Here is a 14,442-nt window from a genome sequence, read left to right as displayed (position 1 = left end):
TAGAAAATCAGATCCCTTGGAAAGGATTAAAGGGTCCTGCCAACCTAGTTGCTACACAAAGGCAATAGGGCTGTGTGAATCGTAATAGTTAGTAGAATTCAGATACACTTTGGACTTAAAATGATGAAAAACTTTCTTAAATATCCTCCCAAGACACTCCAGTGTCTTAATATTATAGCTCTACTATATTACTCCTCATAAATAATGGCTGTGAAATGTAACCATATAAAATTTGTGATAGGTAGAGAAGCTTAGCATTAATAGACCATTTTTGCTTTTAGAACAAAAGCAACCCCATTTGATTCTACTTTGTTGTAGTTTAAATTTTTACATGTCCCTTCTCGTATCTTCTTTTTTTCCCTACCTCTCCCCAAACTCCATCACGTCCTTCTCTGAGTACTAATACATCACTTGCTTTAAACTTGAATCTGATACGTTTATTTGTATTTTCTTTTCAAGAAGCTTTTCTCCTTGCAAAAATAAACTGTAATGCAATTTTAAGTTCCTCATATTATGATTGTTAATACTATTATTATACAGAAATATGTCATATTAGCAAAGTCTATGCTTTCAGAAAGTGATAGTTCATTGAAAAAAGCATCATTAATAAATATATGCATGATTCTAGCTATGTTTCAGAATTTGCTTTTCCTTTTTATTTATACCCATGAAAAATTCCTTCTAAAAAGGTAAGCTGGGCGGGAATTTCTTAGCTTTTCTAATATGCTTAGGAACCTCATGTCAAATGCTCTACCTCTAGGAAATAGAGCCACATGAGTCAGCTGAATCTTGTTGCTATGCCAATGTCTCTTTAGCTAGTCCCACTCTATCTATCTTGATTTTAAAAAGCCCAGAATGACTCATATGTGCCTCCCTATCTTCCCATTCCTCCACATAGCCGAGGTTTGTTTCCATAGATTTTTGCACATTATATTATTATTGCCATAATTTGTATTTATTCCAAATAGTATCAACAGTTATTTATGATTACTGATAGTTCTGATCAATATTTTAGGGTCTATTTTCTATTGTTTATTTTAAAGGTAAGAATCTTTTTTTAAAATAAAATTTATTAGCAAATATATTTTGAAGAAAATTAGTAGGCAAATCAGGGCACATTTATTTAGGTTAATTAATTCAGGGTCTCTTTTATTTAAATGTTCAAGTAATGCCTTAGAAAATTTCTCTTGCACTGACAGAACATTTTAAACCAACTAAAACTAAAGTTGTGAAACAAACTATCTTTAGAGACAGTTAAAAAAAATACTGCCTTGTTAGACATTTTGGAGTATTTCTAATAATATTACATACTTTTCCTGACCCAGTTTTAAGAGAATAAGTAATATATTTATAGTAGAGAGAAATTTATCATATTATGTCTTCTTTTTCCTAACAAATGTTGTTTAATCAAACTTAAGATAGAGAGCCTTTCTTGCATAGATTAGCCCTATATTTTAGAAGATGAAACATGTAGGCTAGATATTCTTCATATGATTAGCCCTTTCTTTGAGTGGTTCCTAGAGAAGAAGTTTCTCTATAATGTTGGTGAGAGTAATATTTTAATTACTTGCATATTCGAAGGTAACTTATCTTTCAGCCACAGTACCCTGAAGCATAGCATGCTCCTCCTGACAGCAATCAACACTTAACAACAAAGAATTTTTAAAAATATACCTGTCTGGGATCATTTAGTACAGGAATAAATGTCTTTCCACACATATTAATCTTTCAGGGCATTGTTATATTTTAGTGCACTTTGATTCAGGATGATAACTCAAAATCATCCAAGAAAGTTTTATACACATACATTTATTCAAATAATATTTCTCTAGCTCCATAATTCATAATGCAGCAAGAAGAGGCCAGCCACTTCAACACATATTATTTTGAAATAATTTTATATGCCAAAGAAGTACAAAACAAGCGGTGTGGAGTCTTAGAGAAGTAAAAACCATTCTCACAAGGATAATCAGAAGAGAGGCTACTAAAGATACTTCCTATGATTTTTAAAGGAATAAGAATTTGGATAGGCTAAGCATATAAAACATTAATGTTAGAAGGTTTCTATTAAATGGTTCTGAAAAGTGGCATATAGAGAAATATGATTTGGCACCGTGGTAAATCTACATATTAAATAGCTTATTGTCTTATTCTTTGATGATGTTGAATTAAATAAGATGCTGTTTTATATATGATTCTTACTGGAAGCTTGGCAATGTAAAGTTTTAAGTGTTTACATGCAAATATCATGAACTTTTTTGGAAAGGTAAGCAAGCTAAGAGCTTAAAATATCAAATAATAAAATTATTAAGGTTAAAGCTCTTTTTCTTTTCTAATATACTCCATTATTGATAGTTTCTTGGAATTTTACTTTTTTCTAGTTTTATTTGTTTTTAGTAAAATACTTATCTGTTTAATTTTGATGTAAATACATCTATAGGGTGATGATTTCAATTATTCTTATTAAAACATATTTTTCCCTCCTAAGATAAACCAGCCTACATATGATTCTAATTGGCAAACAAGGAAGATACAAAGAACTATGAATGTAGGTGTAGTAAAAAAAATAGTAAATATTTTATGGCTTGGTTACCAGTGCCGTAGGATTTTAGAAGAACCAAATAATTAAAACAGAGACAACCCAATGGCAACCAGCATTGGATCTTAGTAGAATGTACTTCCACTGTTCTCTTGAAATACAATTACTATTCTAGCCAAAATATTTAAATTGTTTAAAATACAAATTAATGAATAGAAGGTATTATTTTAGAGGGTTAATACAAATTTTTGTTTTTATAAACAAAAATTGAATAATTTAAAAACTATGGATTGGTAGCAAAGAAAGAAAGAATTGCATAATCATTTTCTAGGGTGGGCGGTAAAACTATGGATATGTCCTCCTGTGTTATGATTAATAATTTAAAAATATATTTATCATATTCCCACTGTCTGATCATGAGTTTCATGAACAACTAAGCGTGCCTCTGAGTAACACTGAATGATCTATAATTTTTTATCAGTCTGGATCTAGCGAGAAGAGATATGTCAATAACTAATTGAACAGAGAACTTAAGAGTTAGGAGTTATAAATAAAATAATTTTTAATTAGCCTACTGAAAAGGCAAAAAGAGAACTAGAGTATGGTGGTAGCAACTACAGGAAGCAATAGCCAGCCAAGGGCTGAAAGAACAATGGAAAGACTGAAATGAAAATTTGGAAGTATAGTGAGGGACCTAGGGCGCTAACCCCCGGGAGATGAAGACCTCTGCAGAGGGGCCTAAGCTCAGAGGACTGGTCCCTGTGGGAAAGGTGGTGAAGTGGATTCTGCTAGAGTTGGCACAACTGGCATACTAGATTCACCTGCGGCTGTGGAAAGCCCCTTCAGCTCCTGGAGTGAAAGAGGAAGTGTTACCCAAGGAACAGACAGGAAGTAGCTCTGGAAGCCACAGGAAGCAGCTGGAAAAGATGGAGTCACTTCTTAGTATCCCCTGCTGTCTAAGTATAAAATTGAGCCAGGTGCTAAAGCAGAAAATGTCGTTTACAGTCCCAACTCCATTATCACAATAGTAAATATAAAAGGTTATGTTGGCTTTGAGACAGTAGCTTCATAACTGAAACAATCTATGATCAAAACAATTTATTTCTACAATATAGTGTTATATTCCTCCAGTGGAAATCATGTCACTCATATTTAGGTTTTGTTTTCTACGATTTCTGGACCCTCTAAGGTTTTTGTAATACTAAGAACACAAAAAAGAAATATTTCATTTGCTTGGTGAGAGACTAAATTTCTTTGAAAGTGTCTTCAAAGGATTTGCTTCCACCAAATATATTTTAAAAATTGAATTTTATCAATTGAGGTTTTGAGTTTAATTAACAGATTAGGTTGCCTTTGACAAACAGATATTTATTTTTCCCTATTTCAATTTTTTCCCTTATTTTCTTGAGACAAGGTTAACTTAAAAAATTCGAAGGCATTTCAAATACATCTCCACCTCTAATTTTTAAATTTTTGTTGAAAAATGAAATTTTAAAATTTGAATGTAAAATTGGGGAGGAAAGGTATATAGGGAACAGAGAGGAGAGGGAAATATCCTTATAGATCAGGAACTATCCTTTCCATCGATTTTTCTATTTCTGACAACTCAAAGCTGTAGATATAAAAAAAGAATTTACTCTCAGGACATCAGCATGTCAACACTATTGTTTAAAGTCATGAGAATCCCAGTCACCTGCGACAGTGTTCAGATGTGGGTTGTAATGCTTATGGGTCTTAGCACTGTCTCCAGATGAGTTTAAAAAAAAAGCGGGGGTGGGGGGAGGCTAAGCATCTGATATTAGTCTTTGTAAGTGTGAAAGTCAAGCAAAGCCTATCTTATGTTTTTTTCTTTCCTTATAGGGAAGAAGAAGAGGAAATTGATGCAGAGGAATTGGAAAGACTGAAGGCAGAGTTAGATGAAAAGAGACAAATAATTGCGACAGTTAAATGCAAACCTTGGAAGATGGAGAAGAAAATTGAAGTTCTCAAGTATGTTGCTACTTTTCATATGTATAAACACTTTCCCTGTTATTGATCTCCTAAATCCCTCTTTATTACCTATATATTATAGATAGTGTTATATATATGTATGACACTTATATATTGCTTATAGTCATATATACATATATGATATATATGCACACATTATATATATATATATGTGTGTGTGTGTGTGTTTGTGTACATATGTATATACATGCATACATACACACATATGTCCCATATCATAAGAGAGACTGGGTTAATAATTATAAATTTAGAACAATTATAAGCAAATTCATTATTTAGAGTCTTTTAATGTCTGTGGCCACATTTATTCCTTAATTTGAAGTTTTCTTAGTTTAATACATTGATTACCATCCCCTGAAAGAGATAATATATTTGAATTTTACAAGTGTGTGCAGTTGTGTGCTCTTGTTTCTCTGCAGGTTCCTGGACTCAAATGATCTTTTCATGTTACAGCTCTGATGAAAGCAGAGGGAGGATGCTAAGCCAACAGAACAGTAAATAGGATTCCAATTAAGGGTTATGCTAATAGCTATTCCCTGGTAACACATCAGTGACCCAATTTCAGTCGTAATTGACTGCTGATATGGTTGCAAACATACTCAGAGCACACAGATTCATAAACCTCTCACATGCAAAAATCAAAGGAGTCTACCTTTCTGGGGGATGGGAGCAGATTCTCTCTTGAGAATTATACTATATTCCCTGGCCTGGATAGTTGGGGGAGATGGTGTGTGTAGAAGAGAATGTGTTTATGTTGGCAGCTATGTTTCCATCTCTATCATTTTTCCACAAACCATTTTTGGTTAATTTTCAAAACTATTCTCTCCCCAGTCTATTTGACTAATAATGCTGTTAAAATGATAGTATACTATTATTGTCTCTGGTGATATATAAAAGAACTGAAGTAGGTATTAGCAAAATTCACATCTGTCCTTGACTCTGCGAAAACTTGTGTGTTATTTAAGGAAATCATTTAACTTCCCAGAGTCTCAGTTATCTCATATACAAAACAGCAAAAAATAAAAAAATAAAACAGAAACAAACCTGAAGATATACTAGATCTATCCTCTGCTATTATGTTCTGGTATCTAATCATAATAATATTTGTAGTCATAATATTATAGCTTTGTTTTATTTTGTGAAATAAGGTTTTTTAAGTTCCAAATAATAGTTTCCCTGGAAAACTTTTGCAACATCGCACAATTTACTGGGAACTCCATATGCACACATACACATCCATCATGATTGAAGGCAGTGATTAATAGCTGTCTTTGTTTCATGAAATACTAGTCACGTATGTATGTGTGTGCACATGCATGTGTGTATCTTTGTACATTAAAATAATTTCCATTTAATGATGCTAATTTATAGGTGTATAAGCATCATTACTTGGCAAAATGGAAATTTGGCAGCCCAATACTGGTCCATAAAATATATTTGGAGATATTAATGCCCCCTAAAATCCCAAATATATTCTGAAATAGTAATGATGCAAAAGTCACAGGTAACTATGTATACAAAGTGATAAAGTTGTAAAATGATAATATTGTACAGTTTCAAAGCATAAAATTGAGGAAGAACATCAAAGAGTATCTCCCCTTGTAGAGATACCTATCCCCAACTCTCCTGTATTTATCTCCCATGTAGGACAGTAGAGTAGATACAGGCTTCAAACTTGAGTTTAATCTCAGATCATCCACTCAATGGATGTGCCAAATTGGATGAGATATGTAGCTCCTTTGACCTCAGGTTTCTTATGAAATTGCATTTGCAAGGTTATAGGAAACATAAAGTGGGGGTAATTCACATGAAATATTTATCATGGTTCCAGAACACAGCACCTGGCTAGGAAACCCAATTATAATTATTATTTCTTCTGAGAATAGACTTAATGATGCCTTATTACTTGCAGTATGGCAGGAGAGATGGAGAAAGTTTGGGATCTCACAGGGCTAGGTGGGAGCAGGCTTAGCCACAGGCAGACCTGGGGGCATGGAGACATGTTAGTTGTAGTCTGCATTAATTATCAGATTTTGAGGTCCCAACAAAAGGAAGGAAAGAGCATCTTGACAATTTGGCAGAACCCAGGGCCAGACTTCTTAGATCTTCCAAAACATACCCTCAGGGTAGTCTTGTGTCAGATTCCATGTTCTGGGGCCCTGGGCTGGAGTCCAGAAATTAAAGAGTTTTTAAAAATGTGGAGAAATAGAAACTGACATGAAAAGAAGGACACCACAAGACTCTAGCACTAGGATAGAGGTTGAAAATGGAAGTCAACAGCTGAATCAATGACGTAGGTACTTTTTATTTGGCCCACATACTTTTTTTTTTTTTTTTGTCTAGCTTTTAATTGTGGGAGATTTTACATTTGAAAAACTCACAAGTTCAGTTTCTCATGGACAAGTGGAAGATTGGTTCCCACATTATTACATTACTACAACAGCTGAGACTAAGCAAGGACTACCCCTTATGAATAAGACATTCACTCACTCTTCAGTTTTCAGAGTTCCCAAGGCATCCACATCACTTGTTTATTCTGTTGACTGGACCTTGTAGGCATTTGAATTTGCTGCCTTCCATGAGGGTATCTGGGGAGCAAGCTAGGCATGTTACCAAGACAGTGAGTCACAACAACAAAGCCAAAGTCGTCGGTTTGCAGAATGGAAGTGCACATTTAAGCCCAGAGAAAAAACCACTGAGGCTGCTCACCTGTCAGTAAGGCTCACTGAGTCTTCTGATGCTTCCTCATGGCCAGGAGTGGTTTTTAATTTGTGGCTTCCCTGCTCTGCAAAGGGGTGCTAATATTCACAGCCAGCCTGATTCTCTTGGTGTCAGCCTCATTGGTGATCAAGCTGTTGGTGTAAAGTGCTGGACCTGTCTTCCTTTGTGTGTTTTTGAATGCTGTTTTGAGCATTGGAATCCCTTACGGATTCCAGTCATTTCATAGCATTTGGGGGAAGATGGGGCAGAGTGGGGTTTGGTTCTCTTTCCCAGTGTTGCTAAGGCAGGGGTGTCAGCTAGCTTTCCCTTCGCCCTTTGTTTCTTTCAGAGAAATCTACCCTGAGAGTTTTTCTAAGAATTATTATGATTCTCAGAATTAGCCTCCAGTTTTATTCTGCTGATTACATGACATCTAAGACACCAGGCTCAATATTATTGGAACAGAGGTTTTTATCACAGGTTTGGATCAGTATCTGGGTTCCAAGACTTATCTTCTGGACTCTGAAACAATTGTGAAACTTCTAAAATAGAATTTAAATAGGGTCAGAGTTTCAAGGAGGTGTATAGAGTAAAGCTACAGAGAAGCTTCAGCTGTGATTCTGAGGATGCTATGGGAGGTTCAGGAATTGCTTCCACAATTTTCAAGAACAGCTACCACTATAAACAGGAATGTCCTCAGGGATCAAGGTGATAAGATGGTTAATGTAAGTAGTTAACACTGTTCCACATACATGTAGCCTTAAACCTCATAAATGAGAATCTCTGGGTGGAGGGGGGCAGCTGTGCTGGCCCCAAATATGTATTTTTATTTTTTATTCTGAAAGTCACTGCAAAAGGTGAGGACTTAGAACCACTGTCTTCCATGCTGAGAATAGAAAACATTCTGCTGTTCTTTGGGCAATTTACTAAACAGATCAGATGTGTGTTGACAGGGGTGGGAAAAAGGGAAATAGTAGTACTGCTTCCACTTACCTGTATGTCAATTTCAATTTTTAAATTAGTTACTTCACTTAAACATATCTATCAATGAAAATATTAAGTATATTCTGGGTTTTTTTTTTTGTTGTTGTTGTTCATAGGCTTGGAGATAACTAGATCTTTCCTACCTGTGAAATGTGGCAGCTCTAACATGGTGGCAGCCACCACAGCTGAAATAAAACACTTGGGTGGAAAATAACACTTGGGTGGAAAATAACTGGTCTTCTTATTACTCTCCTGAAACCTAAAACCTTTAACTATATCAGAACATTATGTGTAGTAAATTAAAAGCCTTTATGACTAAACCTAAATAAACAACCACCTGATTTTGTTATAGTAGAATAGGTTTAATCCTGAAAATGAAGAGAATTGATTGTGATTTCAGAGCTACTCCCGACTTCACCTTTTGAACCCCAGTTTGTTTGTTTATAAAGTGAAGAGTTTAGACTGTGGCTTATAATTTTCAACCTGTTGTCCTCAGTGGTCAGGTGGTTTGGTGGGATCCGTTCAGGGCAAGGAGGGCATAGTTATGAGGGAGGACCACTTGGCCACATGGCAATCTCCACCAGAACAGACTTGTCTATCTTATAAGATACTCTGTTTCAGTCTGCTTTTTTGCTGCTATGACTGAAAGAACAATAGTAGAAGAGGAAGTTCAGAGGTCTCAGTCCATAGACAGAAGGCTCCATTCTTCAGGGCTTAAAGAGATGCAGAACATCATGGTGGAAGAGTGTGGTAAGGGGAAGCAGCTCATATGATAATCAGAAAGCAGATCTCCACTTACCAGATACAAATATATACCCCACAGCCGCCCCCATCTCACCTGCCTTCAATTACCACTCATAAATCCCATCAGGTGATTAATCCACTGGTTGGGTTAAGGATCTCATAACCCAGTCATCTCTTCCCTGAAGCTTCTTGCATTTTCTCACATGTGAGCTTTGGGGGGACACCTCACATCTAAACCATAATACTTCCATATAAAACATTTATTTAAAACAGGAGTACTTCCATGGCAACTGAAAAACAACACTGAGTTGGATATTTTGAAATGTTGATTTTAGGAAGAAGTCAGTTCTGACATTTCATGGATCCATAGATTAAGGTATAGTACTCCAACTAGGCTTTTTCATGAAGTTGGCTCTTATACATATATAGACTGTGTTAATTTCTTGTAGCACCCTGACTCAGTGTTTCTGGGAGTTGTCTGTTGGCTGACTATGCCTGGTGATTTATTAATGAGACGCCCAGTAAAGCCAAGAAACTTACCCTTAGGACTTCACTTACACTTAACAGGTGCTTGAAACTGTCAGTGAGCCATTAAGGTAACATTCCTCCTTATTCTGTCTCTGTTCATCTGGTCGCACTTTCTTTGTTTTAAATCCAATTTTGTTTTATTTTTTGGTAGGGGGAACTAATATAGTTCTAGAAAAGTGAGAACAAGCCACGGTTGATTTCCTCTGCTGGAGTCACCTGGGAGAACTTTGGGGAAACTATTTTCTCGGCTCCCATTCTTACCCCCTTCCTCACTAGCTTTCTTGGAACTTGATATTTTCATGAGCAATAATCATGGTTTATATTGCTAGTTCACGAAGGCCTTTCTTTCACCTGTCATAGTGAAGGAATAAAAGATTCCACTCAAGAGGACTTTTAAATATGAGTACACGCTAACACATACTGCAACAGTTTTGAGTTCTTTTTAAAATAACAGCTCAACTGAAATGTAGGTCTTCAGTTCTTGCACAACACACTATCTAGGAGACAGGGATTTATTTATTTATTTTTTCACCAAAAGAAGAGAGAATCTGTAGACAATGAATGAATCTGAATTTTGTTCATCAAAATGTAACATTAACATTCAATTTTTCAACTACTTAATAAGCTCATACACAGTGTTAAGCAGTATGCTGTGGGCATGTTTCTTAGCTTCTTCAACTTCAATGACCTCACCCTACGTAAGGATAAAAATAGCACTACTCCATAGAGTTACTGAAAGGATTAAATCAGTCAATAGACATAAAGCACTTAAAATAGTGTCTGGCACATAGTAATCATTGAATGCATGTTACTTATTATTTTACTTTCACAATTCCACTTATTGCTCTCAATTCTAATTCAAGAAAGTATTATTATTCTGACTTTACATATAAGGAAACTAAATCTCTGAGAGGATAAGTAACTCTTTATTGCCAGATAACTAACAAGTGATGGAGCTTTGATTTGAACTTGGCTGGTGGAAAATTGCTGTGATGCAATTTGCTGGTGCATCAACAGACAAGCTCTCCCAGAAGTCAGAGATCTAAAAAGCTTCAAGAACAAATTACAAATGCTCAAGAATCACATGGTTTATGAAGATCATTTAAAACACAGTGAGAAATGAGAGGAAAGAAAGGGATCAATTAGCAGGATGCAGATATAGTGGCTTTAGAGTTGGGCCATAAGCAACAGAATCTCAATGCTCTATCCTGAGTTTGGTAATGTCATTTTGTCCGGTCACTTCAATCCTGCTGATAGTGCTGCTAAAAGGACTAAGGTTCCAGAGGGGCTGACAAAATGAATATGAACTGGGCAAAGGATAGGCACTTGCTGTATTGGAATGACGTGGGACAAGTACACCTGACATAATGATAGCTTGTCAGTTGACCTGTTATAGTGCTATGGGTTGTATCTGTATTTCTTGGACAGAGCACATGTGAGAGGAACAGAACCAGATGGAATGACTCCACTGAGTGGTGAGGTTAGTGGAGACAGGTATTCATTCCCAAAGAGGCAGGATCATGACTTTGTTCTTCCATCCTTTTCTAATCATAATATTCTTATTAGTCATATTTTCTATTTTGTCTTTCTTTTGTATGTGTTACAGGTTACCAACTTACCTGTACAAAATATATCAATTATATCTGTATATCATATGCTACCTATTTATTTATTAGCTATGTTTAACGCATCCTGTGTGTAGGAACAGCTGCATAATTTGCAGAACCTAGTGAAAAATGTAAATGTGGGATCTCCTTTTCAAAAATAATTTAAAACTTCAATTATTAACAATTTCAAGATGGCAATGGCAGAGACTTAGATTGAGTACAGGGCTCTTCTGAGTGTATGGTCCCAACAGCATAAGTCACAGTCCCATGAGATTGACCTTGCCTATGAGTTTCATTTAAACTTGAATTCCAGCTTCCTTTCTAAATTGAATTCTCAGTTATTGATGATGGTGACCGTGAGGTCTTGGAGATAGAATCATCTCCATGTGTGTGTGTGTGTGTGTGTGTGTGTGTGTGTGTGTATGTGTGTGTGTTGTGTCTACTGTGTATCAGATCTTATACTAATAGATGTTCACACATTAACTTCTTTATTCCTTATAAGAACATGTAAAATAGAAAATAATCCCCATTTTAAAGACAAGAAAACTGAGATTGACAGATAAAGTGGCCGCACACAGCCCAAACTGTTTAAGTGAGGATTAAAATCCAGGTAATTACATATCCAAAATTTCCTACTTTTTCTATTGTGCCACACTACTCATTTTAACCACATTTCCCAATAAAATAGTCCTAACGTTCTCTAGACATGCTAGGTATATTTTAGGTCTTCTTTCCAGTCTCCTCTTCACTTTTTGACATCTTGTGCTTCTTGCAGGCTTTAGAGCCTTCAACTGCCCTTAGAGCTCCTTTCTCTGCTAATTCCTATAGAAATAAGACTCAAAAAGACTCTATTATTCATTTGATTTTCTTGTTTGCTGCATTTTTTTTACATATTTTGAATTACAAATCTTACTTTCAGAAGAGATTTTGAACTTCTCAGAACATGAAAGATATGTTATTGTTCTTAATTTTCTCAAAACCTAACATAGCATCCCATGTATAGTAAGCACTAATGTTTTCTGTGTGGGGATGATCATGTTAATGGAGATTTTTGTTTTGTTTTTGCTGGACAGTAACTTGCAGGGCATGAGAGCCATGAACATGAATGGAATGTTTAAAGGCCCTGGATGACTAAGTGGATAAAGGACAAGGAATGTCCTAGTTCAAATGCCCTGATTTATAGTATTTGCCAAGTTCTATGGTGTAAATCCTTCCATTATGAACAATTTCAAACTACCAGCAGTTTAATAATAGTTTAAGAAATTCCTGAAAGTTTAATAATCAGTGGTTTTTGAGAGCCGGTTATGAATCAACTCCAGTATGCCTTTGGGAAATCTAGATGTGTCCTTTGATTAACCAAGTTTATGCTAAAGGAAACTAATCAGGAACAACTGAGAGTAGGGACTAACGTAAGAATTTTGCTTGTTATTTAGTCTGTAATCAACAATATAATGCTTGAATTACAGCTGCCTATAAGAAAGACAAATATTATTTTATAACTTCAGGATTCCATATAAAGGTTGAAAGTGTATTAGTGACTTCTTAGGCTATTTTTAAAATCTTAATACCTGGAAAAATATTTTTCATTTTATATTCTAAAAATTTCTCCCAAATTTTTAGCCTCCATAGTTTGTCTTCTTTTGTCTCCTCCTCTTCCTCTACTTTTTTTTTTTAATTCACCTTAAATAGGAGAACATTTTTTTCAAGATAAATCAATTCTTGGTTGAGGTCAACAATCGCTTAACATTCATGTTAGAGCTCATCAATAATCTGACTCATTATTCTCATTGCATTGGAATCAGACTTTTTAGTTAATAACCAGTCTTCATGTTACTTACTTCTATTAAGCAAGAACAATGTTCCAGGAAATTTTCTGTCACAGGATTTAGCCTTTGCATACATGCTATATTGCTGTGAGTATTTAGCAAATGATTGTGGTTAATTCTTTTTGATCTGCCTTGTTTTATTCAGCTTACATATTTATTTTAGCTTTTAAAATTATCTTAACCATGAACAGATGAAACAGCAGAAGCATTATTTATGAATATTTGAAAAAGTCTTTCTTGAATATTCAGTATATACTATCCACTACAGGAAAACTTGTATGTGAGAAACAGTTCCCAGTTCTTTTGTGAAACACCTAAATATCCATTTTATATACACTGAAAGAGAAACACTTAATAGGTTTATCTTCAAATTTAAGATTATAATGAATATTTTACAAATGAATAAAATACTTTGGAGTTATTAAACTTTCCTCAAAAAAGAGTAATATATAGAGAGAATGTATTTGTCCCTGCCCCTGAATTTTGATATGTTGCAGCCCTAATTCCAAGTGGGATATTATTTGAATTTATTGTCCGTACGTTTAGATGAGTCATGAAGGTAGCCTTATAAGAACATGGATGTGAGATATCTGTCACTCAGCCACATGAGGATGCTGCAAGTAGGCATTATATGCATACTAGAATAAGGTTCAAGGGACAATAACAATATTAGTATTTTTCCATATTGTAAAGCAAATTTTGAGGATTTATTTTTTTTTAAATTTTAATTTGTTATATGACAACAGAATGGTTAAAATTTATATTACACACATAGAGCACAATTTTTCACATCTCTTATTGTACACAAAGTAGAGTCACAGCCTTCGGGTCTTTTATACATGTACTTAGGGTAATAAGGACCATCACAGTCCACCGTCTTTCCTACCACTATGCTCCCATCCTTCTTCTCCCTCTCCTTTCCCCCTTTGCCCTATCTTGAGTTCATTTAATCCTCCCATCCCCACTCCCCAAATGCAGCATATTATGAATCAGCTTCCTTAAATTAGAGAAATCATTCAGAATTTGTTTATTTGGAGATTAGCTAACTTCACTTAGCATTATATTCTCCAGCTCCATCCATTTACCTGTAAATGCCATGATTTTATTCTCTTTTAATGCTGAATAATATTCCATTGTGTATATACACCACATTTTCTTTATCCATTCATCTACTGAAGGGCATATAGGTTAGTTCCACAGTTTATCTCTTGTTAATTGTGTTGCTATAAACATCGATGTAGCTGTGTCCCTGTAGTATGCTGATTTTAAGTCCTTTGGGTATAGATGAGGAGTGGGATAGCTGGGTCAAATGGTGGTTTCATTCCCAGTTTTCCAAGGAATCTCCATACAGCTTTCCATATTGGTTGCACCAATTTGCAGTCTCACCAGCAATGTGTGAGTGTGCCTTTTTTCCCCACATCCTCACCAACACTTATTGTTTGTATTCTTAATAGCTGCCATTCTGACTGGAGTGAGATGAAATTTTAGAAGAGTTTTGATTTGC

At 35.1% G+C, this 14,442-nt stretch overlaps 1 protein-coding gene across 3 annotated transcripts in view; it reads left to right on the top strand.

The window, feature by feature from the left end:
- Tmc1 (transmembrane channel like 1) overlaps positions 1-14,442 on the top strand; it is a 157,293-nt gene that overhangs the window by 51,939 nt on the left and 90,912 nt on the right. For 2 of the 3 annotated variants that reach the window (XM_078047494.1, XM_078047493.1), the window contains exon 5: positions 4,400-4,528. In XM_078047494.1, coding sequence (XP_077903620.1) covers positions 4,400-4,528 — 129 coding nt within the window. Of the gene's footprint in view, positions 1-4,399; positions 4,529-9,512; positions 9,574-14,442 lie in introns of those variants that run through there. The other variant, XM_078047496.1, reaches the window with a different exon arrangement.

The sequence above is a fragment of the Ictidomys tridecemlineatus genome, chromosome 4 (assembly GCF_052094955.1).
Source record: "Ictidomys tridecemlineatus isolate mIctTri1 chromosome 4, mIctTri1.hap1, whole genome shotgun sequence".
NCBI lineage: Eukaryota > Metazoa > Chordata > Mammalia > Rodentia > Sciuridae > Ictidomys > Ictidomys tridecemlineatus.
This window is presented reverse-complemented; position numbering and strand designations above follow the sequence as displayed.